The sequence below is a fragment of the Hyperolius riggenbachi genome, chromosome 1 (genome assembly GCF_040937935.1).
Source record: "Hyperolius riggenbachi isolate aHypRig1 chromosome 1, aHypRig1.pri, whole genome shotgun sequence".
In the NCBI taxonomy this organism is placed as follows: domain Eukaryota; kingdom Metazoa; phylum Chordata; class Amphibia; order Anura; family Hyperoliidae; genus Hyperolius; species Hyperolius riggenbachi.
Window position 1 is genome coordinate 514,579,933 of NC_090646.1, and position 27,323 is coordinate 514,607,255.

Here is a 27,323-nt window from a genome sequence, read left to right on the forward strand (position 1 = left end):
GTTCTGTGTGAGAGTAGGGTTAAGTATAGTTTTAGTAACATTCTTATTAATCTTTTATAAAACGTTATTATACATTTCACTTTTTAAACAGGGAAGATTAACGTTTTTACAATTCCCGATTTCATACACATTATTTAATGATTTATAACTTTATAAAACATTATTTTTAAACGAAATATAGCACAATTTTTTTTTTAAACGTTATTCATGCTTATCGTTTAAAACCCTGCGCCCTTTTTTCCCGGCGCCCCTCATACGCCAGTTTAGGTTCATTAACTACTTTGTTTAAACTCCTTTTGTTTTGTAGACCGAAAGTTATATCCTTTGGACTGTACAAATCTGGCTACATCTGCATGCATTAAAGGTAATGTGAGCATAAAAAGCTATGGAAGCTTTGGAAAAAAAAACTTCAGTTTAGATCTACACATTACAAGGAATTTTGCAACCAATCCTTCTGATTTGTTACATTGCTTTTATCTGCATACACAGTACATAACTTAGCCTTCATGCCAGCACAGTGAGTATTGTCAATGTCCGTTTTCTTATTGTTGCAGTTAATTAGTCCTCCAGAGTTGCTACGCTTCTGGTTAGCTGAGACTTCCTGCCATTGTATGAAGTTTTGGGTGTGTCTTTTTACTGATTAGTCAAATTAGTGGCAATACATCCTGCTTTTGTGCAGATAATTACACATGCAGGGAAAGGGTTATTGCTGGGCGGTCAGTACTAGAGTACAGTTGAGAATCCACCTCCAGATCCTATGTCTGGCCTACAAATCTGTACACAAAGCTTAAAGTGGATCCGAGATGAACTTGTACTCATTGCATAATTGTGTTCCTTTCCTATTGTTTATAGGGCATTCCTTAAAGGGATACTGTAGGGGGGTCGGGGGAAAATGAGCTGAACTTACCCGGGGCTTCTAATGGTCCCCCGCAGACATCCTGTGCCTGCGCAGCCGCTCACCGATGCTCTGGCCCCGCCTCCGGTTCACTTCTGGAATTTCTGACTTTAAAGTCAGAAAACCACTGCGCCTGCGTTGCCGTGTCCTCGCTCCCACTGATGTCATCAAGAGCGCACAGCGCAGGCCCAGTATGGTCTGTGTCTGCGCAGTACACTCCTGGTGACATCAGCGGGAGCGAGGACACGGCAACGCAGGCGCAGTGGTTTTCTGACTTTAAAGTCAGAAATTCCAGAAGTGAACCGGAGGCGGGGCCGGAGCATCGGTGAGCGGCTGCGCAGGCACAGGATGTCTGCGGGGGACCATTAGAAATCCCGGGTAAGTTTAGCTCATTTTCCCCCGACCCCCCCCCCCCCCTACAGTATCCCTTTAAGCCAAATACTTTTATGTTTTTGTTTTAATACTCTAATTCCCTATAAACTAAAGAAGCCACGCCCACAGGTTTTCAGAGAACCAAGGCACTTTCATACAGTAGCAAGGGCTCATGGGAGCTCAGTCTGGGCACCAGGAGGGGGAGGTATTACTAGCCAGAGATTTCAGAGGAGGAGGGGGGATTAGATTTTTTTGCTCAAGATGCAGATAAGCCTGCTTCTGTGTAATGTTTACAAACAACATGGCTGCTGTCATTGTATCACAGGAAGAAATAACCATATTTTATTAAAGCTGTTTGCAGCTAGATTTGCTGTGTAAACTATTATCTAAACTTTAGATAAGATATAGACAAGTTACTTGTTATAGTTAGTTTTTCATCTAGGATCCGCTTTAACTAGATCTCTGACCTGGTCAGCAGATACACACCTGGCTGCCTACTTCGCTCCTCCAACGACCTCCTCCTAACCACCCTACGCATCTCGCACTCCCATGCATGACTACAAGACTTCACTAGAGCCATCCTCATCTTGTGGAACTTTCTCCCACTGCCTATCAGGCTTGCCTCCTCTTTCAACACTTTCTAACAAGCTCTTAAAAATCACCTCTTTAAGAAGGCCTATCCCACCTCACTGATGCCATTACTCTCTCTGCCAAGAACCTCCCTCCCAGGACTGTGGCGTTGGTACAAAAATCATCCGACTCCTCAGTTTATGAAACCACCACCGATTTCAACTCCAGGTACCTAAAATTGCTCCGACTCCACAGCCCTGCTCCCGCCTATCATGTCGCCACCACCTCCCTTCAGATTGTAAGCCTTTGGCAGGGCAATCCTGTATTATTGGGACTATTACTCCAGTAATGATCTGGCATTGTGTATTTTACCGCTTATTACCTGTATTGTGTTGTTTGTCACCCCCTATTATCATTGTCTGCAACCTTATCTATTGTCCAGCACTGTGTAATATGTTGGCGTTATATATGTCCTTCATTTAGCAGTACAACATTAAAGCCCCTTCCTGACATTTGCGCTGCGGGAAATGGAAGTGCCCCCACAATGCATAGCACTTCCGTTGCGGTGATTTTTGGAAATGCGGTTGTGCACAATGCATTTGCATATGTTCGTGGTTACCATGTGTTGCCTCATGGATGGGGACAGCAGGCAGGGAAGGCTATGCACTTCTGATGTCTCTGTAGATTATGTTACCGAAATTGTGTCTAAAAAAAAAACCTGAATGTGGGGAAGAGGCCTAACTGAAATAGTGGTTTGATCAATTCAGCAAAAATCTGATCAAAAGCAAAAAGGAGCAAGTTGGTACATCAGTCAGTCATAGAAGCCCGATACATTTCTAGTTGTGGAGTGATCTATCACTGTAGACCTGTTAATGGCCAGTTTTATTCACCTAGTGAAACCATTTCTAGAGATCACCTTACTGCAGTTATTCCAGTATCCTTATAATGTCATAATTATCATACAGTAGAGCACATTGAACCGTTCACATCAGTACACTTGTTAGATGCAGAAAGTAAAGTGCCAGTAAATGGATTAGAATACCGTTGACCATGTTTGTTTTCCTTTATCACAGTATTTAATTGAGCATATCTGATACAAATAGAGTATTTTACTTTGCATACCCTAACAATAAAATGATGCCTTGATTCTATTACTATTTTTTTTCCAGGGGAAAACAAGTTGCTTCCTGCCAAAACTCCTATAGTTGCATTGCTGGATAATATGCAGGAGTGTAGCCAGTGCGAACTCACCTTACAGCTCATCATACGGGCATTTGGTACATGTCTGCAGCATGGCATTTCAAATAACATGGATAAAAGTTTGAGTGCTAAGGTATGGTCAGTTATTTGTAAAGTGTGGTTTACCTTCTTAAAGCAGAAGGAATTTGCGATAATTCAGCTTAAAGTGAACATCTGTGGTTACCCACAATGCACCGCTACTAAATATGCAAATTATCTCTTTATGCCCCAGAAGCCAAGCTTGCATCCAGAACTGCTGGTGTCTAGCAAGCCCTATAGCTTTAAATTTCACAGAGCCACATCAATCCCTCATGCAGACAGCCTGTTTCGGACTTTTCAGTGCATAGCAGGAATTGATATGGCTCTATGGGATAGGGCTTGGACCAGTACAACACAGTACTGCTTGGTTACTGTGTCAGTTATTCGTGCGACAGCTGCCTAAAGGCACATACCCACAATGCGACTTTCGCATGATTCCTCCCACGACTGGCATTTTTTTGCATGACAAGCAAATGTTTCTGTGATTTTGCGATGTGGGTACGTGTGCGTGATTACACGAACGATGTTTTGTGATGCGTGGAGATTATGACCGTTGTGGTGAATCAGATCTTTTAGACCCCTGACTCCTCCTGCACAAAGTGCTGCAATAGGAAGATGGACGGGGAACACTCGTTCGTCTGGTCGCTTCTGTGGTTTCCCTGATCCTTCTTCTGGTAAATATGTAGCTTTATGCATTACTGCGTTACCAATGTATTACCTTGTCCTAAGACGCTGAAAACTACTTTAAAACCACTAATGCAACGATCTCTCTGTAGTTGACTTTCCTTTTTTTTTTTTTTTTTCCCCAATGTCCGCTCATTGTGTACCTGAGATGCAGGTTTTTTTGTTTCTATTTTTACATGTGCATTTTTGGTTTTAAAGATGGAGCTTTGAAATTGAATAAAGGTAAACTTCTTAATAATAACATATTTTTAAATTATTTTGTTAGTAGTTTATTTTATTTTACAACTTTTCATTTTTAAAGGGTTAAAGTGAATGGTTACCGATTTAAAAATAAAAAAGTCAGATACTCGCCTAAGGAGAGGAAAGGCTCAGTCCTAATGAGCCTTCCCTCTTCTCTCCCGGTGCCCTCAGGATCCTCCGTGCAAATCCGCCGCCACGGGGGACTTCGGAAGTCTTCGGGAGCAATCGGGCTCCCGAAGACAGGCCGCTCCATACTGAGCATGCGCGAGTGCGTCATAGACCCGCGCAAGTGCATCATAGAGGGTGCTCGCGAATGCGCAGTATGGAGCGGCCCGTCTTCGAGAGCCCGAGTGCTTTCGAAGACTTCCGAAACCTCCCTTTGGCGGCGGAAGTTGCAGAATTTGACCGAACTGGACGAATACTGCTACGGGGGAGCCTGAGCGGGAGAGGGAAGTCTCATTAGGACCGAGCCTTCCCTCTCCTTATGTGAGTATCTGACTTTATTTTTAAATCGGTACCCATTGGCTTTACATAAACTTTTTAATTTATTTTACATAGAGACATGAATGCTATTGCCAGAAATCTGTTGTTTCTCTTCTTACATAAAGCTACATCGACATGCATGACTAAAGTCGGCTGAGTTGGCTAATAACGACTGCCTCAGCTAATAGTCAGGAGTGTGTGAATAGTCGCCCCACAAGCGATCCGCCTGGCTGATCAACTTGGCCAAGCGATGGCCAACTTCAATGTGCACACCGCTCCCCCCTCTCACCACATGACGTCATGTACACACTGCTTCGTTGTCCCTTTGCCCTCCCCCTGCATAGCAACAGACTGTGTTGTCAGCTAAAACAGCTGGCTTTGCTTCTGTACAGCCCCGTCCAGTGATGTCACTGAAAGGGATGGGTTTTTGATCCCCGACAGGCAACATCAGTCAAAGGTGTGTACGCACCTTTAAGACATATTGGGGCAAGAAAGGACCTGCAAAAGGGGTCTGTCCTCTTCCTGCAATTTTTTTCTCTTCTTTTTTGTTTTCTTTGACCTAGTTTGCTTTTTAGCCATCCTTGAAAGATCAGCCTCATTGAGTGTCATGACTTCTGAATTTACTGTTTTGTATTCTCTTTTGATACCAATAGGTGGGATCTTGCAGTTTCATTGTGACCTGCTGCCACCTACTGATAACATTTGATATCACAGCACAAAAATAAAAACTAAGAATCTGGATTACTATTGATATTTAGTACACACCTAAAATTATTTATGCACTGCCATATCTTGGATTTATCAATCTAGGTTTTTGGGGGGTTTTTTGCTTGTCAATTAGTGTCTAGAAGTCATTTTTTTCCCCAAAAATATTAGCATTATAAATACATGTGTTATTGTTGTTTTAGTTGCATGATGAAACGTTAATGGCAGAAACAAAAGCAATTATATCAGTAATGGCAGAGAAGACTGTAACACTAATTAAGGATACAGCTGTGGCTTTACTACACAAGGTAACACATGAAAGATTACTTCTTTTGTTTGTATGTTTTAAGAAGGTGTAACATTAATGCTCTCTTAATTGTTATTTTGATCTCTCTTGATCTCCCTAAAGGTAGCCACGAACGATCCAATTTCTAGCAAAAAAATCGTTAGAGCGATCAGAAGTTCTGATCGGATTGGTTGTAAATGATCTCTGTTGATGGGCACAATCGATTACGATTATAAAAACAATCACCTGATTGAATTGTCGTCTAACCAACATTTGGACTTTCTTGTTGGTTGTGATAGATAAGAAGCAATGATTGGTTCGTTGATGGTGTAGTGAGCGATTTCACTTCCGATCAGAATTTCTGATCACTCAAATGATTTTTCGCTAGAAATTGGATTGTTAGTGGCCACCTTTATTGGACCAATCAACAGATTTTCACTGTAGCAAGGGCTGGTGTTGATGTTACAGCCATGTTATCTCCTGTGTTTACTGCAAATTGTCTGGAGACTCAGGACACTGAATTACTACATGTAGGGGAGGGGATGTCTATGGAATACATGTAAATTGCAACATTAGCTAAGGAATTCTATTTGGTTCAACTGTTTTGTCTTCTGGAGCCTCTGAAGAAACAGTTTTTGTCTACTGCGTGCCAAGCATTATTTGCAGGAGTCAGCTCAAGCATTATTTGCAGGAGTCAGCTCAAGCATTATTTGCAGGAGTCAGCTCAAGCATTATTTGCAGGAGTCAGCTCAAGCATTATTTGCAGGAGTCAGCTCAAGCATTATTTGCAGGAGTCAGCTCAAGCATTATTTGCAGGAGTCAGCTCAAGCATTATTTGCAGGAGTCAGCCCAAGCATTATTTGCAGGAGTCAGCCAAGCATTATTTGCAGGAGTCGGCTCAAGCATTATTTGCAGGAGTCGGCTCAAGCATTATTTGCAGGAGTCGGCTCAAGCATTATTTGCAGGAGTCGGCTCAAGCATTATTTGCAGGAGTCGGCTCAAGCATTATTTGCAGGAGTCGGCTCAAGCATTATTTGCAGGAGTCGGCTCAAGCATTATTTGCAGGAGTCGGCTCAAGCATTATTTGCAGGAGTCGGCTCAAGCATTATTTGCAGGAGTCGGCTCAAGCATTATTTGCAGGAGTCGGCTCAAGCATTATTTGCAGGAGTCGGCTCAAGCATTATTTGCAGGAGTCGGCTCAAGCATTATTTGCAGGAGTCGGCTCAAGCATTATTTGCAGGAGTCGGCTCAAGCATTATTTGCAGGAGTCGGCTCAAGCATTATTTGCAGGAGTCGGCTCAAGCATTATTTGCAGGAGTCGGCTCAAGCATTATTTGCAGGGGTCGGCTCAAGCATTATTTGCAGGAGTCTGCTCAAGCATTATTTGCAGGAGTCAGCTCAAGCATTATTTGCAGGAGTCAGCTCAAGCATTATTTGCAGGAGTCAGCCCAAGCATTATTTGCAGGAGTCAGCCCAAGCATTATTTGCAGGAGTCAGCCCAAGCATTATTTGCAGGAGTCAGCCCAAGCATTATTTGCAGGAGTCAGCCCAAGCATTATTTGCAGGAGTCAGCCCAAGCATTATTTGCAGGAGTCAGCCCAAGCATTATTTGCAGGAGTCAGCCCAAGCATTATTTGCAGGAGTCAGCCCAAGCATTATTTGCAGGAGTCAGCCCAAGCATTATTTGCAGGAGTCAGCCCAAGCATTATTTGCAGGAGTCAGCCCAAGCATTATTTGCAGGAGTCAGCCCAAGCATTATTTGCAGGAGTCAGCCCAAGCATTATTTGCAGGAGTCAGCCCAAGCATTATTTGCAGGAGTCAGCCCAAGCATTATTTGCAGGAGTCAGCCCAAGCATTATTTGCAGGAGTCAGCCCAAGCATTATTTGCAGGAGTCAGCCCAAGCATTATTTGCAGGAGTCAGCCCAAGCATTATTTGCAGGAGTCAGCCCAAGCATTATTTGCAGGAGTCAGCCCAAGCATTATTTGCAGGAGTCAGCTCAAGCATTATTTGCAGGAGTCAGCTCAAGCATTATTTGCAGGAGTCAGCTCAAGCATTATTTGCAGGAGTCAGCTCAAGCATTATTTGCAGGAGTCAGCTCAAGCATTATTTGCAGGAGTCAGCCAAGCATTATTTGCAGGAGTCAGCTCAAGCATTATTTGCAGGAGTCAGCTCAAGCATTATTTGCAGGAGTCAGCTCAAGCATTATTTGCAGGAGTCAGCTCAAGCATTATTTGCAGGAGTCAGCTCAAGCATTATTTGCAGGAGTCAGCTCAAGCATTATTTGCAGGAGTCAGCTCAAGCATTATTTGCAGGAGTCAGCTCAAGCATTATTTGCAGGAGTCAGCTCAAGCATTATTTGCAGGAGTCAGCTCAAGCATTATTTGCAGGAGTCAGCTCAAGCATTATTTGCAGGAGTCAGCTCAAGCATTATTTGCAGGAGTCAGCTCAAGCATTATTTGCAGGAGTCAGCTCAAGCATTATTTGCAGCAGTCAGCTCAAGCATTATTTGCAGGAGTCAGCTCAAGCATTATTTGCAGGAGTCAGCTCAAGCATTATTTGCAGGAGTCAGCTCAAGCATTATTTGCAGGAGTCAGCTCAAGCATTATTTGCAGGAGTCAGCTCAAGCATTATTTGCAGGAGTCAGCTCAAGCATTATTTGCAGGAGTCAGCTCAAGCATTATTTGCAGGAGTCAGCTCAAGCATTATTTGCAGGAGTCAGCCCAAGCATTATTTGCAGGAGTCAGCCCAAGCATTATTTGCAGGAGTCAGCCCAAGCATTATTTGCAGGAGTCAGCCAAGCATTATTTGCAGGAGTCAGCCAAGCATTATTTGCAGGAGTCAGCTCAAGCATTATTTGCAGGAGTCAGCTCAAGCATTATTTGCAGGAGTCAGCTCAAGCATTATTTGCAGGAGTCAGCTCAAGCATTATTTGCAGGAGTCAGCTCAAGCATTATTTGCAGGAGTCAGCTCAAGCATTATTTGCAGGAGTCAGCTCAAGCATTATTTGCAGGAGTCAGCTCAAGCATTATTTGCAGGAGTCAGCTCAAGCATTATTTGCAGGAGTCAGCTCAAGCATTATTTGCAGGAGTCAGCTCAAGCATTATTTGCAGGAGTCAGCTCAAGCATTATTTGCAGGAGTCAGCTCAAGCATTATTTGCAGGAGTCAGCTCAAGCATTATTTGCAGGAGTCAGCCAAGCATTATTTGCAGGAGTCAGCCAAGCATTATTTGCAGGAGTCAGCTCAAGCATTATTTGCAGGAGTCAGTCTACTGTAAGAATCCAAAAGAAAAAATATGAAGGCAAAATGTTGAAAAATACACACATACATTTTGCTGAAATACTTGACTGACAGTTCTGATGTCAACAACCACTGTTCAAAAAACAGTAACACATTGGAGAAGGCTGCCAGTCATTTTTAAACTCTGGAAATAAAGGGTTGAATAGAGAAGACTTTTTAGTACCCCTAAGCAGATCATTACCTTAAAGGAATACTATTGAAATATGCATAGTTTTGTGTCAACATTGCAATGGGTGTAAAAGTAATTTAAATGAAGGACTCTGTATATATTTTTGTCCTGTAGTGCATTTTATATACTTGGTACCTTTAAGTCAGTGTCCCCTGAGAACACTGACGGCGTCGGAACAGTGGAATAGTCCATCTTTGTGGGGGAGGCCTTTGATTTAATCATGGGGCGTCATGGTCCTGGCCTCCCTAGTCCCTTCACCCGAACACACAGAGATGTATGAGGGAACTTCTCTCCTATTATGCCGCCCTCTCCCCTCCCCAACGTGAGTTTTAACTCACATGGCCGCTGCACTAATTGCTGTGATGCCCGTCAACAGGATGTAAGAGAAGGGAGAGCGTCTCTCTCTTCTCTCGCTTCAGAGCTGCAATCTATCACTGTGTTTTATTGCACACGCTGTATCTGCTGAATCATTGGAGAGTTTTGCTTGCTAGGCACAAACAACTACAAGCAAAGGAGTCCGCACTGTCTACACTAAAATACTGTATATTAAAATTACTTTGCAGACCGGAATGTTAATGCTCTCCTTTGCCTAGTTGTTTGTAGTTGCATAGCAACAGCAAACCTCCAGTGACGGGGCAGACACAGTGTGGTCTGAGAAATACATGACAGGAGCGAGAGAAGGGGAGAGAAGCTCTCGGCTCCTGTTACATCCTATTGACGGGCATAGTACTAGCAGATATACAGGACAGGACTGAGAGAAAGGGTGAGACGCTCTCAGCTCCTCTTATCTACATAGCATCAGCAATTACAGGCATTATCAATCACTGAGGCTGCACGGAGTTACAGCTCGTGGGGGCAGGAGAGGCTTCAGTACATTTTTATTGTCAGCGAGGTCACCTACAAAAGTGGACTATTCCTCTGTCCACTGCTGTCTATGGACAGCTATTAAACGGGTTCCTAGGGGAAAAAAAACACTACATGACAAAAATATATACAGAGTCTTTCATTTATATTACTTTTACACCCATTGCAATGTTGCCACAAAACTATGTATATTTCAATAGTATTCCTTTAAGGGTTGGTTCACACTTGTTTCAAAACAGTATCCGTGGCTCCATTTTTTTTTTCCTGAACAAAAACGGAGCCACAGATACCAATGTTAAAAAACCAGAACTCATTGGAGCGTGTAAGGGGCTACAACGGTCCAAAAAGCACTCTTACTAAAATGCTATAAAAAATAAGTTTGCTTTCTTAAAACAGAAAGTATTTGTGATCATTCAGGTTGGAGTGAGCTCACAGATTTCGCCCAGTGCATCACTGCTGAAATATGCAAATCAACCATTGTTGTCTCCTTGAAAGCTAAACACACCTCCAGATCCACTGGAATTCCGTGATGCCACGGATACCAATGTTAAAAATAGCGGCCGTCTTCACACACTTCAAAAAAATGGATCTGTGGGCTCAGTTTTCGAAAACTGAACGGAGAGTCCGGATACCCGTGGAGGCAATGAAAGGCAATGCAAAAACAGATCTCCCCCTATACACAGAGGACTTTTGCACACAAAACGGATGCCAAAGCAGATTGCCTACTGCCTGCTCCTCCCCTCAGTGACATCTTTGCGGACCTCTTTTTTCACAGAAATGAAGGACACGTTTGGATTCGTTTTTAGAAAAACTGATCCATTTAAACGCATTCCAATCTGCAACCTGACAAGTGTGGACCGACTCTTAAAGGAAAAACAATGAAGTGCAATAATCACATAATTAAGGGGACTATTTGATTTCCATTACCCTGCTCAGACTGCACGCTGATTTTTATTTTACCTAAAAACGAACATGACGGGGATCAAAGTTTTTATACTCTGACAGGGAGAAAGTGGACTGGAATTGATGATTATGTATTGTAGACCATAAACTTCAGTGATGGCCAGGAAGAGGTAATCTTTCAGCACAGGCAGAGGGCAGGGTCTGCTCTGTGTTCACAGTGGTAAAAAGTCTGCTCTCCCCTCCTAGCTTCTATTTTGCTACTCATGTGGATAATGATATGTAAGTAAAAGGAGTTCTGACATGCACACAGGAAGTCAGTTTTACAAACACAGTAGGACAGGTAATAAAACAAGAATAATGCTATGTGTTTGTGAATGTATCTGCTCCTGATTTTTATTTTTGTGTCCGTATCTCCCTCCGCAATTGTGATTCATTCTTATTGGTTACTGGGCTCACAACTGCAGGGAATTCATAATGCCGAAAGCCTGTTTACAACTCATGAGCAGTCATACCCAGTTCTGTTTCACTGTGACTGTGAGAGTTGAGAAACAGAGTAAGCCATGTACAAAGTTGTCTTCTATCATCTTTACAATGTATCTCCTGGTTCTGAAGGAAATTTGTTATTATTCCTTCATGAAAAATGCCGTTACATCTCTTAAAGGACAACTGATGTGAGAGATATATCGAGGCTGGCATATTGTTTTCCTTTTTAAGCAATACCAGTTGCCCTGCTGGTCTATTTGGCTGCTGTAATGAATGAATAACACCCGAAACAAGCATGCAGCTAATCTTGTCAGATCTCACAATTATGTCAGAAATGCCTGATCTGCTGCATGCTTGTTCAGGGGCTATTTCTTAAAGTATTTGAGGCAGACGATCAGCAGGATAGCCAGGCAACTGGTATTGTTTTTAAAAGGAAATGAATATGGCAGCCTCCATATCACTCTCTATTCAGGTGTCCTTTAAGTAACCCTGCTGTCGTACTACATATATAATGCTTGCTATATACTATTGTAATTATTCATAATCTAAAATTAGTATCCAGCACCCAGATATCTTAGTAAACCTTTGTCATGTAATTTCTGAAAACAACTTCCCCATAAAATTCTACGCTGAGGATTCTGCCCGTTACTCGCAGCATTCTCAGTGGCTGCTCAGCTGTTCACATGACACTGCTTGGAGGACAGTGGTCAGCAAGTTTTCCCATAACAGAGTTTACTTTCCAATTGGCATTATGTGTATTTTCATCCGTGTTATACTTTTTCTATCTACAGGTTTTCAATTGCCGTGTAGTTGATTGTAACCTTGCTTTTGGTTATTGCACTCTTTTTCCAAAAAAGGAAGTATTCACAAAGCTATGGAATATCATAGATAACACATGGCAAAACTACAACAAAGTTCAGGTATTATCAGAATAATATAAGACAATGTGAAAGTTTAAACATTTTTGATCTTTAAGTTCTCCACTAATACATTTTTGTAACATGCTTTGTGTAGGCTGTAGCTGTTGTTGGTGCCCAACTTGCACTTATATGTCGTGAAGATGAAGAAAGGAAGACATTTCAGGAACTTATCGCAGATGCTGAATGGGGTATCAAGCTTGGTGATTTTGGAGTAAGTACTGTGTATAAATGGGATGTTATGATACCAAATAAATTAAATTCTACTACGTCAATTGACATTCTCTATTTGTTCTTAGTTTAGTTTCCATTGTTGATGCTTTGCAGTCTGCACCCCCCACCAACACCGCCATCATCATAGCAAACAGATTTAAAGTGAGATAAAACTCAGACATAACATTCAATACAAATGGGTTTTCCTACTTTATTACCCAAACAGTTTTCATATTTGCTTTTGTGCACAAGTAATATTGTCTGTCTACGAATTTCATAAGTTTAGTTTACCTGTTCTGAAAGCTGCCATAGCATTTTAAAGCATAGCGGCTGTATATTAAAATCTATCTGGTGATCACTTCTCAGTTGCACAGACAAGAAGCAGATAAAGCTCAGTAGTCTGCACTTTGCTAATGCTCACTAAATGTATAAGATAAAGGAATGTAAACCAAAGATAATGTTGTTTGAATGCTTTTCTACTACATTTTTTTTGTGGTAGTAGATTTTATGCTATCTAAAATGCAATGCTATATAAAATAATATTTTAGAGCAAAGAGTCAATTCTGAGTTTCACACTACTTTAAGGCTTATAGCACAAGCATTGTTGCAACACCAAATAGCTACATGTGCAATGGCCATAGTTATTTTGTAACAGGAAAAAAATGGCCAACTACTACAGAATGTGCTGTCATTTTGACCATTTTTTTCTTAAGAGTACTTGATTTAAAACGGACAGAGTTTGTCATGACAGGTCACAGGGTTAAATGCTTACCTGTCCTGTGTCATCTCTCCAGGCAGGTGATCGCTCCACCTCCCCTCTGAGTTGGGCCATTGCGATTTATTTTTTTCCAAACTGGTTGCCATGGTTCTGGCCACGTCCACCTGTGTGGCCACAGCCCTCCCCCAGCTCGGCAGCCGCAGCCTTTATTGGTGGTTGCCCAGCTGGGGGTGGGCTAAGACCATCTATCGAAGCGCTTTGGCAGTCTTCGGAAATGTGGCTGCACCATACTGCTAAGGGGGAGGCGGAGCATCACCAGTTCCCTGAAGGCATTGGTGCAGATACGTATTTAACCCCACTGACAACCCCCATTAATTTGTATTAAGACAGAGCCTGTCATTGACAGGCTGTTTTGCCCCAAAAATAGGGTTTTTAAACCCTGCTACAATGCACACACTACTCATAGTAGGGTAAAAGGAAATATAGGCAAAACTAAATAATTCAAACAATAATAGTATTTATTGTTCTATAATTCTGTTGTGAATGTAAATGTATCTTACATAGAATCATAGTTTAAGGGTTAGTAATTATGAGTAAGCATCGATATACGTAACCCAATATCGTAGCTATCATAGTGAAATCACCCAGGGAGAATCTGTGAACTTTAACGACCTTGATAGGGAAGATACCTGGAAACAGCACTCAGTACATTTACTAGCTGCTTCTACATTAAAGTCCCAAGTCTCTGGTATCTTCGCCTGACTATAATAGAGGAATCTTTACCAATACGCATTGAAGAGACCACATAACAATACTTATGCAAGTCCCTCATATCCAATGCGTGTTCAGACCAGTACGCTTGTGCAGTAGCGCCACGTGACATCGTGCCCACTGAATGGGAAAACAATGTCTTACTACATTTGCATATCGTATGCACCAATATCTCATGACTACCCGCTGAAACTGCCGGTAGCAGGATTCAGGAATGCATCAAAATACTTCACTGAACCCAAATAGCATCCAGGACATCTGGAATTAGTTGGAATTAACCAGAAGAAAAGTTACACGAGAATGAACACTAAACATACATACAGGGGCAGGCATGTCACACACGTATCATACAGGTACTGTTGTTTTTCTCAAGTACTCTTTAAGGCTTAGTTCACACAGACAGTTGCTAGAAATGCCTAGCGTGTTCGTGGTTGCGAAATGACTAACCCAGGTGTTAAGCTGGTCCCTGACTACTTCCACTTGCTGCAGTCTATAAATGCTTGAAAACTTGAGAGAGGTTACTGCATTTCAGACAATGAATGTTACTCTTCCCCCCCACCCCCAGGCGTGTATGGCCCAAGTGTTATCTTCATGTGCAGTTTACCACCTTTACCACCCTAACACTGATATTAATGGTGGTCGTGAGAAACAGCTAAGTTGTGTTGATTTGTGTGTGCTGTCAACCAACCTGGCCACATCCGTTTAATGCATCAGATTTTCTTTAATTATCCAGATTTATATTTTTTTTTAATATTCCACCCAATGATTAAGCAATTCTACTGTTGCTACCTTACCTGTGTGTTGATACCTTCAAGTACACCTGTATTGTGCACAGAAATTGCAAAAAGCAAAGTAAGATACATACACTCTTTAACTTCTCCTCCGCCAATAAAATCGATCTTTATCATTTTGTTTGAAAATGTAATGTGTATACGGGTATTCGATAAGCACAGGGTATTGCTTGTTCCTCAGATATACAATGTAATCAATCAATTAAAATACTATGTATTAGCTGCTATTTAGTAAAGTGGACACACACACACACACACACACACACACGCTGGATGAGAGGGTCACACAAATATTGGTATTCAAATGAGCGGCTCAGGTAAGTGAACCCAACTATTGCCTAAAACAAAAGTACCTGCAAATAAACCTCTACTAAACACAAATGGTGACCCTACATGTTTTGCCCCAACTATTGGGCTTCGTCAGGGGTAATTAAGTGCTATAGTGCTCAGTGCATAAGAATTACATACATATATATTTACACAATATAATCAAAAGCGTAACATTGTCATTCTATTTTGGGTGAGTTTACCCCCTGCTTTCCAAAGGAATATGCTTTTATTTAATTCTCTTTTTTAAATTTGAAGCTGCATTCTCATAAATACAGCTGCATATTATGCAACCTTTCCTGCATATTATACAGCCTTGCCTGCAGTTTAACATTTTTTAACACAACCCACTTGTGTGATTTGTATAAATACACTTTTTTTATACAAATATTTATATTCTGCTGGGTAGCTTTGTTTCATTCAACAAATACTGTATTATATTTATTATTAAATGATATCATTATAATATTTTAAGTCGGTGAATTTATTTTACAGATATCCTTCCAGTCTGTCTTCAGACAGGGATCACAGCAAAAGAAAGAATTGATTTCCACGTTAGTTAAACACTCGAGTATGGATACAGCACTCATTCTGAAGTATTGCCGGTAAGAACCTAGTATTTAAAAGCTGCTTTAGTTACAGACAAATGAGGTGTGGTAACTTTTTTTTTTTTCCAATTTGTTTTTCTTCACAGTACTTTCATGTTAGACAGTGATCCTGCACTTCAACTCTACATAGAAACTCTCTTGTTGTCTGGCTCAAAAAACAGCCATGGAGATTCCCCAATGGATCCTGAACAGCATCTTAAACTGGTTTCTAAAGCCAAAGAGATCATTCCTCTATTGAGCAGCACTCAGGACCTAGTTAATAGTCTTTCTGGAATACTGTACAAGGTAAACCTAGGCCTTACGAATAGTAAATATTTTGCCATATTGATACTTTTACCTTTCTTTTTATATTACCAGCTTGTATACGTACATTACAACTTTCTCAATAAAATCATATCATTGGTATGTACAAATGATAAAGAAAAGTTAAAGTTGTTGCTGTTTAAATGTTTAGACTTCATGCTTGTGCTATGGACCGCCTCATCTTAAGCACCATTGTCAATAAAATGAGGAAAATACGTATCCTGGGTTCATACACATCTAGAAAGTTTAGTTACTTAACCACTCCACCACGGAGGGGGTTTACCCCCTGACCACCAGAGCAATTTTCACCTTTCAGCGCTCCTTCCATTCATTCGTCTATAACTTTATCATTACTTATCACAATTTTTTTTTTAATATATAATTTTTATTTAAACTCAGCCAGTTAAAATTTACAAACGTTTCCAGAAAAATTTCACAATATTTGGTGAATACATTCCGGTACTTACAGTAATATACGTGCGCATGTTGTCTCCTATATACCTGTATATTTTACATATTGTGCTAATCCAGTGGCGTACCTAGGGCATTTGGCACCCGGTGCTGGGTATTAAAAGACACCCCCCCCCAAAAAAAAATGGGCGTGGCCACAACCAGATGAGGGCGGAGCTAACTGTAATTTAAAGTATTCGCTAGTATAGTTGCCCCAGTATAGCTAGTTTAGTTGCCCCCAGTATAGCTAGTACAGTTGCCCCCAGTATAGCTAGTTGCCCCCAATGAAGTTAGTATAGTTGCCCCCAGTATAGTTGCCCCCAGTATAGCTAGTATATAGTTGCCCAAAGAAAAGCTAGTATATAGTTGCCCCCAGTATAGCTAGTGTATAGTTGCCCCCAGAATAGCTAGTGTATAGTTGCCCCCAGAATAGCTAGTGTATAGTTGCCCCCAGTATAGCTAGTGTATAGTTGCCCCCAGTATAGCAAGTATATAGTTGCCCCCAGTATAGCTAGTATATAGTTGCCCCCAGTATAGCTAGTATATAGTTGTCCCCAGTATAGCTAGTATATAGTTGCCCCCAGTATAGCTAGTATATAGTTGCCCCCAGAATAGCTAGTATATAGTTGCCTCCAGAATAGCAAGTATATAGTTGCCCCCAGTATAGCTAGTATATAGTTGCCCCAGTAGTATAGTTGCCCCCGGTATGGGGGAAGCTTGGAAGGAGGGGTGGCGGGGAGGGGGGCCAGACCCCCCACCTCCCTCACCTGGGTCCCCTCCTTCTGGCGCTTCCCCCCTCCTAATTAGCAGCAGCATATGCGGGCAGGAGCGGACAGTCTGTGTGTGTGTGAAGAGGAGCGGGAAAGGCGCATAGCAGAAGCGTGGTACTTGGCGGCAGGTCACCGGCCAGCGTCATGCAGCAGCAAGCTGTGTGTGCTGCTGCTGTGCAGCGTCCATTGTGTGCCCCCTGACTGACGGATGGCCGCCGAGTACCACGCTCCGTGCCTGGCCATTTCATGCCGCTGCTCCCCTCCATCCATGCTGCCAGGCCGGTCCACACGCTGCTCAACGCAGACCCGCGCACTCCACTTCCGCTCCGGCAGCCCCAGCATGCAACAGGGGCTGGAAGCCGGAATTTAAGCGGAAGTCCCGATGCGGAGGCGGGGCCGAGTCTCCAAGACTCCAGCAAGCAAGCCAATTGCAGGAGAGGAGCGAGCGTGTGCCTGCTGCCCTGCCCCCCTGCCTAGACAACATGTAAAGAGGCTGCAATTTACCTCCGGCTCCGCTCCGTGTCATTAGTCAGTCAGCCAGGTGTTTTAAATTATATTTGGCTATTATGCTGGCTGACGTTTTTGACACCCCCCTCAGCTGTGTCACCCGGTGCGGGACGCTCCCCTGCGCCCTATTAAAGGGACGCCACTGTGCTAATCTAGCTTTTTGGTGATTGGGAGTTTAGTAAAAGAGAAAAGAGAGAGAAGATAGAAGAAAAAGTAAGAAGATAGAAAGATAAAAGAGAGAAAAAAGAGAATAGATAGAAAAAGAAAAGTCAGTAACATAACATATAACTGCACAGTGCACATGTTTGTCTAGGTATTTCTTCATAATACAAAACTTTCTCTTCTGTCATTTCTCTGAGAAAGATCTTTTTTAATCCGGGATTTCAGCACTCACTATTTGTTTATAAGAATCTGTATCTTGGTATAGTAGCCATGGGAACCATACCTTTTTGTATCTTTCCCCCCTGTCTCTACTTGTCAAAATGATTTCTTCTGCTTCATGCAGTTTATTGATTCTCTGAAACCATTCTTTGATGGATGGGGGGTTATTTAGTCTCCAATATCGTGGGATCAAGCTTTTTGCAGCGTTCAATAGGAAAGGTAATACCGAGGTCTTATAGCGTTTTGAGGATATTGGGGCTAGGTGAAATAAGATTTGCCATACATTTAATTCTAATGTCACTCCTGTGATTTCTTTAGTTATTCCAATCACCTTTTCCCAGAAAGAGAAAAGTACCGGGCATTCCCAGAAAAGATGAAGAATGGTTCCCATGGCCCCACACCCTCTCCAGCATTTATTATCCGACCCATAAATCCTAGCCAGGAAAACAGGGGTCCTATACCATCTTGTCAGTAGCTTGTAACACCCCTCCTGTGTGTGGGTACTAATAGAGGATACATGGGACATGCCTAGGACCCTGGACCATTGTGCTTCCGAGAGAGTCTGGCCTGTTTCCTCCTCCCACTCCCTTAAATATACCGGTTTACTCTTGTTTAGTTCTGACATCATAGCTTTGTAAATCCATGAAATTGCATGGGGAAGTTTCTCTTCCTGAACGAATAGCTTTTCCCATTCAGTCATGTCATTAATTGCCCGTATTTTTTTTTGAAAATTATTTTTTTTTATTTGTTTTTTAAACACAAGAAATAGCATACAAACTCAGACACCGCTCCTTGCGCACAGGCAGAAGGGCATCTATACAAACATAAACTGCACAACACAACTAAGGACCATCACCACCCTCAACCGCCCACCCCTGCCCACTGTCCGAAGCAACCTCCCCCCCCCCACCCGAGTCCATCCCCAGGCTACCAGCCCTTTGTCAAGCAACATAGATCAGGGACTTGGCTTAGTTAGTTTCTGCTTTATCTATCCAGGGCTTCCAAATTTTCGTAAATTTTTGAGGACATCCTCTTGCAGTATATGCTGCCTTATATAAAGGCAGAGAGTTATTAATTAGTGATTTCCACTGTTGTATGGTTGGGGGATCAGCTGCTTTCCAGTTAAGGACGATGGCTTTCCTGTAGTAATAAAGTGTAAGTCCAAGCATCGTTCTTTGGGTTCTCCTTGGAGCAAGTGAGGTGGTCAAACCTAGAAGGCACCAGGTGGGATCTGGTTGCACTGGAATTTGGGAGATTTGCGATATGAAGTCACAGACAATAGTCCATATAGGGACAAGCCTAGGACAGCTCCAAAAGATGTGGGCGAAGTCAGCTTGAGGAGAGCTGCATCGCCAGCAGGTGTTGGTATAGGAACTGTCGAGTTTGGCCAGTCTAACAGGTGTCAGGTAAGCTCTGTGCAGAATTTTGAATTGGATGAGCCTGTCTCTAGTGGCTATTAAATGCTGGAATGGCACGATCCAGGCATCCTCCCAGTCCTCGTCGTCAATAGACGGAGCAATGTCCACCCATGGAGCTTTGAAGACAGAAACATGAGGTTCAGTAATGAGGATAACGTTCTTGTATATTGCAGACAGTGCTTTGGTAAGATTCTGATTAGAAAGAGTGTCTTCAATCTCAGATGAACGGATGCGTGGAGGAGAGGAGCCAAACTGAGCCTGGAAAGCATGACGTATCTGTAGAAACCGAAAAAATTGTGAATTGGGGAGGTTATAAGCTTCTTTCAAGTGATCAAAAGTAGCGAGTGAGCTGGAGGAGATAATGTGAGAGATGGTGCTGACCCCCTTTGAAATCCAGATGATGGGATCGGGTATAGTGTAGAAGTCCTTGAGAGTAGGATTGTTCCAGAGCGGAGTTTTGGGTGAGAACGTTTTGGTCTTAGGGGAGTCCCATGCATGTACCAGGTTCCACGCTTTGATTACTGTTTTCATGGAGATAGATATGGGGTAAGGGGCGTGTAGACCACGGTAAAGGAGTTGTGATAGGGCTTCATAGGAGCCAAGTTGGGCAGCTTCCAAAACTGTCGCTGCATTAGTTTCATCCGGGGAAAGCCACCAGTTTGCAGTTACAAGAATACTAGCTATGTAATATTTCTGTATATGAGGAAATGCTAGTCCCCCCTCTGTCCACGGCCTCTGGAGTTTTTGGAGACTTATTCTGGGAGATTTTTTGTTCCAAATAAAGCTAAGGAAGAGTGAGTTGGGCAAAGTATTTTTTAGGGATCCAGATTGGACAGTTCCTAAATACATAGAGCAGGCGAGGTAATATTTTCATTTTAATTAAGTTTATCCTTCCAATTAGGGATAGAGGGAGAATATACCATTTGTTTAGGCAATCTTTAGTATGGGATATTAAAGGCAAGAGGTTATATTCATAGAAGTCATTTATACTGTTGGTGATCTGTATACCCAGATATTTGGTGCTAGATACAACTTCGAGAGTAGATGATGAAATAGTCATTGGTGTAAGTGGGAGAAGTTTGGACTTCCTCCAGTTAACTCCAAGGCCAGTAAAAGGTAAACAATATTCGAAAATATCCAGAACACCAACAATGGAACTATCCGGGTCCTCCAGATAAATGACAAGATCGTCAGCGTACAGGGATACCCTCTCCTCCAGCCCTCCGACCCGAAAGCCCGAGATGTTCGGACTTTGTCTAAGAGACGCAGCTATTGGCTCCATCGCTAGGGCAAAGAGGGCCGGAGAGAGAGGGCACCCCTGCCGAGTGCCACGGTATAGCATGATTGGCTGTGAAAGGATATTGCCTATTTTAATGCTAGTTGAGGGGGATTTATATATGGCTTGAATCCACGAGATCAGTTTTGGCCCTAAGCCAAACTTAGCGAGGGTAGCCCATAGGTAGCTCCACTCCACAGAATCGAAGGCCTTCTGAATATCAATAAAGGCCAGGGCCTTAGGAGATGAGGAGTCTGCATTGAGTTGTATGTGGGTGAAGAGCCTTCTGAGGTTTATATCTGTCGTCTTTTTAGGGATAAATCCTGTTTGATCTGAGCTAACTAGTTCTGTAATGATTTGGTTTAGTCTAGTGGTGATAACTTTTGTTAATATCTTGAGGTCGTTATTTAGGAGGGAAATCGGTCTGTAGGATTGGCATTCAAGGGGGTCTTTGTCTGGTTTGGGGATAAGTATTAAGTGGGCCTGGTAGAATGAAGGGGGAAGAGAACCCTCCATAAGGGAGGAGTTATATAAATTTTTAAGTTTGGGGGCAATGAGTCGGGAATATCTTTTATAGAACTCGATTGGAATGCCGTCAGGGCCAGGGGATTTGTTGCAGGGGAAGGAGGTAATGGCATCTATTATTTCGTCTTCTTGGATATCAGCTTCAAGAGCCTGGGCTTGTTCATTGGGCATCTTAGGTAGCTCTATTTGATCTAGATAGCTGTTCATAGTGGCGTGGGTACTCACAAAATGGGATTTGTAAAGATCTGTATAGTAATTGTGAAAGCACTCTACGATGAGGCCGGGGACAGAGGTGGTTTCGCCTGAGGGGAGGTTAATTTCTGGTATAACTGAAATGGCAGTCTGGTCTCTGGATACATTTGCTAGGAGCTTACCATTTTTATCCCCTTTCTCAAATATTTCTTGGCGCCACTCTGTGAGGGAAGATTTGGTGATGTCCGTCATATGTAAATTTAAGTTTCGCTTGGCCTGCATTAAATGCAGAAAGTCGGCGTCGGAGCTTGAGTCCGCAAAGTTTTGTGAAGCCGCTGACTCAGTGGTCTGCAGGTTCTCAAGTTCACGGTTGAACTCTCTCCTATGGATACTAATTTGAGAAATATATTCTCCTCGCAGAGTGGCTTTGAATGCATCCCAGACAATTGTATCAGATGCCGAGCCCTCATTGATTTCCCAGTATGACTGGATGGTAGGTGCTATATGCTTGCTTATATTTTCATCAGAAATCCATTTGGGATCCAACCTCCAACTACTTCTACTGGCAGTGCATTTAAGGGATAAGGTAATTTCAAGGGGGGCGTGATCCGAAAGCCCACTTGGAAGGTAATTAGCCGAGATCACATTGGCTAACAGATCTGCATTCCCAAAAGCCAGATCAATTCGGGAAGCTGATTTATGTGTTGTGGAAAAGTGCGAGTAGAGTGTTCTGGAGGAGTTCTTCCACCTCCATATTTCTGTTAAGGAGAGAGCAGAGGCCCAGTTAATTAGGTCTGAATTTGCAGATCTATTGGGGTTAGAGGTGTCTCGTGTCGGGTCTAAGATTGCATTATAGTCTCCTATGAGGAGTAGTTTTGCAGGGAGAAATTTAGATAATTTATTGCTGATCTCAGTGAGTAGTGGAGGTTGGAGGCTAGGGGGTGCATATAAACCAATAATACAGTATATCTCACTATGTATTTGTATTTTCAGGATAATATACCTTCCATCCTGGTCAGCTTCTGAGGAGAGCATTTTACATGACAAGGCCTTGCTGATCAGGATGGAGACACCCCTCGAAAAGGTAGAGAAGGTTGAGTGATAGGCCTTCTGCGTCCATGGGCGACGGAGCGTGCGTAGTCTCTCGCCACTCATGTGAGTCTCTAGTAAAATAAGAATCTGCGGCTTATATTTTTGGATGTATTGGAACGTTAGGGAACGCTTGAATGCGGAGCCGAGGCCCCGAACGTTCCATGAAATTACTTTCAGGGGGGTCTCCATCCCGACTCAGTGGTGCTTGTGCACAATAGTACCGTGTGGTGCCACTCGGCGAGAGGCCGTGGTGAGGAGGGAGCAGCAGCGTAGGCCGCAGGGGGGACGGGAGGGATAAAGATGCTGATGGCCATTGTATACAGTACACACATTAACCCCATACGCAACAAGCGTATGTATAAGATAACCCCTGCTGCTATACCAAACAAAGAAAACAAAAAAAAAAACACAGTAGTACGCAGCCTTGTATCCCAACAAAGTTAACGTTAGCACCTGGATTTTATATCAAGACCCTGGGTGCGCAAGTATACAGGTGACGGTATCCATTAGGCATACCTGAGTTCCGTGTACAGCTAGTTAAGAGTAAACGACATCATAGAGCTGGGTATAGGTATATACGGTGTAGCATATATTTGAGCATTAATCCGCATATTTAGTGAAAATTTAAAGGTTGAAAGTACTATACCCGATCAGAGAGTGTCTATCCAGTCACTGGCGTCCTGGGGGTAATCAAAGAATTTGGTAGAGCCACCATGCACCACTCTAAGTTTAGAAGGGAAGAGCATACTATATTTAATTTCTTTTCCACGAAGGCGCTTTTTAACCTCCATGAAGGATTTGCGTTGTTTTTGGATCTCAGCAGAGAAATCCAGGAAGAGCATTACCTTTGCATTTTCATATATAAGTTCTTGCTGTTTTCTGGCCTCTGATAGGATTAGATCTCGATCCTTGTAGTTTAGGAGCCGCGCCAGGAATGGCCGCGGAGGAGAGCCAGGTGGAAGCGGGCGGGAGGGTACCCTGTGGGCTCGCTCGACTACATACGTGGCTGGGAGGTTTGTTAGGCCCAAGAGTGCCTTAAAGAAGGATTCTGCAAACTCTGCTGGGCTGTCGCCCTCTATTCCCTCGGGTAGCCCCAGGACTCTTACGTTGTTTCTGCGGAGCCTGTTCTCAGCGTCCACCGAGCGGTCCATTAGCTGTTTCACCTGCTGCTTAAGGGCTCTGATATCTGTGGTGTGCGTAGCAGTGGTATCTTCGTTATCCGACACACGCCGCTCAACTTCCGTTGTCCGTGCCCTGAGCTTGTCCATATCCTGGCGGATTAGGTGGATGTCCGCCTCGACCTTATCCAGCTTAGCAGTAAGTGCCACTCGGGAGGCAGTAATCGCCTCCAGGATGACTGCTGTACTCGCAGAGCCTCTGCCATCTTGTCTGGTTTATGGCGGCTGCTCGTCACGTGACAGCACTGTGTGCAGGCTGTACATGCGTCAGGAGTGTTTTTGTTCCCGGACTTCTTTGTGTCACCTTTTTTTGGGGGCATGTTACCTCGTTCAACTCCTCGCAATCCCAGTAAGCCAGTAGCAAGGTTTAGGTGCGTGGATATTGTCGTTTAAGCAGGATTTCAGCAGGATTATCACGGAGCATCAGGAGCACACGTCTTCCCTAGTCTACATCCGGACACGCCCCCTAATTGCCCGTATTTTACCTCTCGAACTAAGCCAGTGCGTGATTTGGCCCAGTCTCCAGGCATCCATGGGGAAAGGGCCGTACTCTCTCCTCAGTTCAGTAATCGTTTTCAATTTAGTCCCATTTAGGAAGTGTCCTAACAACATTGGTTTATCTCCCTTCCACTTCCCAAAGTACCCCTTTTCCAACCCTGGGAGAAAATGCAAAAAGCCCTCTAAAGGAGTTAGAGGGGAGGGTTCACTTGTCCATTTAGAGTTTTTCCTCGTTTCGTCCCACTGTCTAAGTGTGTGTTTTACCCAAGGGGGGGTCCCAGCTGAAAGGCCCCGGTATTCCGGCCTTGTCCAGACTGCTCCCGCCAGGTTCCTTCCCGCTAAAATCTTTTCCAACTTTACCCAGCCTTTGTGTGCCCCATTATGTTGCCAGTCTAGTATTCTATTAAGAGCGACCGCTTTATGATATGTTCTCAAGTCTGGGACCCCTAGGCCCCCTCCTTCTTTTGATCTAATCATTATTTTATATGCGAGCCTTGGTTTTTTCCTCCTCCACAGGAATTTTATCAGAAGGGACCTGATTTTTCCAAAGTATGTTTTGGGCAGGGAGATTGGGATCATAGTCATCGGGAAAAGTAGCCTGGGGAGCACATTCATTTTAAAGATGCTGACCCTCCCCAACCAGGTGTAGCTATGATTGTTCCATCTGTCTAGGTCTTTACTTATAATCTCTAGTAGTGGGGTGAAATTTAGTGCATATAATTCTGCTAAATTGGCAGGTAATTTAATTCCCAGATATTTCAGGGAACCTTCTTTGGCAGTAAAGGGGAAATTGTGTTTAACTCTATCAAGGTCCAATTGACTGAATCCTACCCCTAGAAACTCAGACTTGCTCGGGTTTATTTTAAAGTCCGAAATGGCTCCATAATTTTGGAACTCATCTAGCAGTTCTGGAAGAGAGGTCAATGGATCTGTCACATATAACAATATGTCGTCTGCGAAAGCCGAGAGTTTGTACGTTTGGTTTCCCATTTGTACTCCTTTAATCCGCTGATTCAGCCGTATGCTCCGGAGGAGCGGCTCTAGTGTCAACACAAAAAGCAACGGGGAGAGGGGACAACCCTGCCTTGTGCCATTAGTCAGAGGAAAGTTTTGGGACATTGTCCCATTCACTCTTATTCGTGCTGAGGGGTTTGTGTATAAGCTGGATATCCAAGCCCTCATTGTGGGTCCTAAGCCAATATGGGTTAGTACTTCTTGTATAAGGCCCCAGTTCACCCTGTCAAAAGCTTTTTCTGCGTCCGTGGAGAGGAGAAGAAGCGGAGTCTCGTTATTTCGGGCCCAATGGAGCAGGTTTAAAGCTTTGTATGAATTGTCTCTCGCTTCTCTCCCCACCACGAAACCCACCTGGTCAGGGTGAACTAGGGCCGGTATACCTATTTTAATTCGGTTGGCTAGTATTTTTGAAAATATTTTAATATCTAAATTGATAAGGGATATAGGTCTATAACTCGGGCACAAGGCAGGGTCTTTCCCCTCTTTTGGGATAACAATGATGTGAGCTTCCATACTCTGTGTCGGAAAAATGCCTCCCCTCTTCAGCCCGTTCAGAGCTACCGTTAAGTGTGGGAGTAATAGATCAGCAAAGGTGTAGTAATATTTTTTCCGTGAGGCCATCCGGCCCGGGTGCTTTGCCATTTGGCATGTCTTTTAGGACCCCCTTTATTTCTTCTACTGTTATATCTTTTTCCAGATCCATGCACCACTCCTCCGACCACCTAGGCATTCCCACCCTCTTTAAATAATCTTTAATTTTTTGCTTACACTGCTCTGCCGATTCCTTAGATTGTCCTTTCCTTAGGTTGTACAAAGCCTCATAGAAATTCCTGAAGAGACCTGCTATTTTGTCAGCCCCATACTCCATCAGACCTCTGATCTTTTATTTTGTGAACGTAGTTCAATTCCCTCTTCTTTCGTATACTATTGGCCAGCATCTTCCCACATTTGTTGTTAAACTCATAAATTCTAGCCCACCAGTGTCTTTGTTTGTGTTTTGTTTTGCGGTCCATAATCTTAAGCAAGACTCCCCTCTCCTCTCTTAAGGCTTTCTCTATTTCTTTTGATGGATTCTTTTTGTGTGCCTGCTCTAATGAGGAGATTTTTTCCAAAGTGTTCACTATCCATCCTTGTTCCTCTCTCTTTATACGTGCCCCCTGGGATATAAGCTCTCCCCTCACCACTGCCTTATGGGCTTCCCACACAATGCGTTCTGAGATTTCTGGAGAAACATTTTCCCTGAAATAATGATTGATTGCCCGTTTAACTGTTTGTTTAACCTCTAGGTCTTCTAAAAGGGCCTCGTTTAGTCTCCAGTGATGCCCCCTATAGGAGGAGGACAAATATAGATCCACCCAGATCCCTGCATGGTCCGATACTGTTATATTTTCAATTTTAGCTTTTTGTAAATCATGTAAGTGATATTGATCGACCCAGATTGAGTCGATGCGGGTGTAGACCTTGTGTACCTGTGAAAAATAGGAGAAGTCCTTATCTAAAGGGTGCATGTACCTCCAGCAGTCTATTAAATGCATTTGCTTCATAAGGCCACCGAAGTCTTTCAAAATTTTGTAAGATAATGCTGTTGAGCCAGTGGACGTATCCATTTTAGGGTTGCTCACCATGTTTAGGTCCCCCCCAAATATCAACATCCCCTCTGCAAAGGCCTGGATCTTCTTTTGAATATTTTTCAGAAAGTGGACCTGGTGTACATTAGGCACATATACGTTTACAAATGTGAATCTCTTCTCCCCCAATTGTGCTTTTACAGCTATATATCTACCTGAATCATCCTTATCAGATGCTAGGATTTTAAAGGGTACTTCTTTGGCTAGGGCTATCGCCACACCTTTAGCTCTACTAATAGTAGCATTATTGAAAAACCAATTATTAAAGATATGTTTGGGCAGGCGTGGGATGCAGCCATCTCTAAAATATGTTTACTGAAGGAAAAGTACTTGTGGTCTCAGCCTCTTAATTTCTGTCCACAACCTCCCCCGTTTGCATGGTGAGCATAGACCCCGAACGTTATACGTCATCACTCTCAGTTTCCCCTTTTGGGCCATGACAGAAAGATAATACTCATATGAGATAGTACAACCCAGTACATGTGCACAAACAATAAGATAGAAAAATAATAAA

At 43.0% G+C, this 27,323-nt stretch overlaps 1 protein-coding gene across 1 annotated transcript in view; it reads left to right on the forward strand.

Annotated features, from left to right (window-relative positions):
* Positions 1 to 27,323, forward strand: part of KNTC1 (kinetochore associated 1) — a 177,542-nt gene that overhangs the window by 87,498 nt on the left and 62,721 nt on the right. The window contains exons 38-44 of the mRNA XM_068244149.1: positions 308 to 364; positions 3,007 to 3,170; positions 5,431 to 5,535; positions 12,024 to 12,152; positions 12,247 to 12,363; positions 15,465 to 15,574; positions 15,664 to 15,862. Of these exons, the coding sequence (XP_068100250.1) occupies positions 308 to 364; positions 3,007 to 3,170; positions 5,431 to 5,535; positions 12,024 to 12,152; positions 12,247 to 12,363; positions 15,465 to 15,574; positions 15,664 to 15,862 (881 nt within the window). The remainder of the gene's footprint in view (positions 1 to 307; positions 365 to 3,006; positions 3,171 to 5,430; positions 5,536 to 12,023; positions 12,153 to 12,246; positions 12,364 to 15,464; positions 15,575 to 15,663; positions 15,863 to 27,323) is intronic.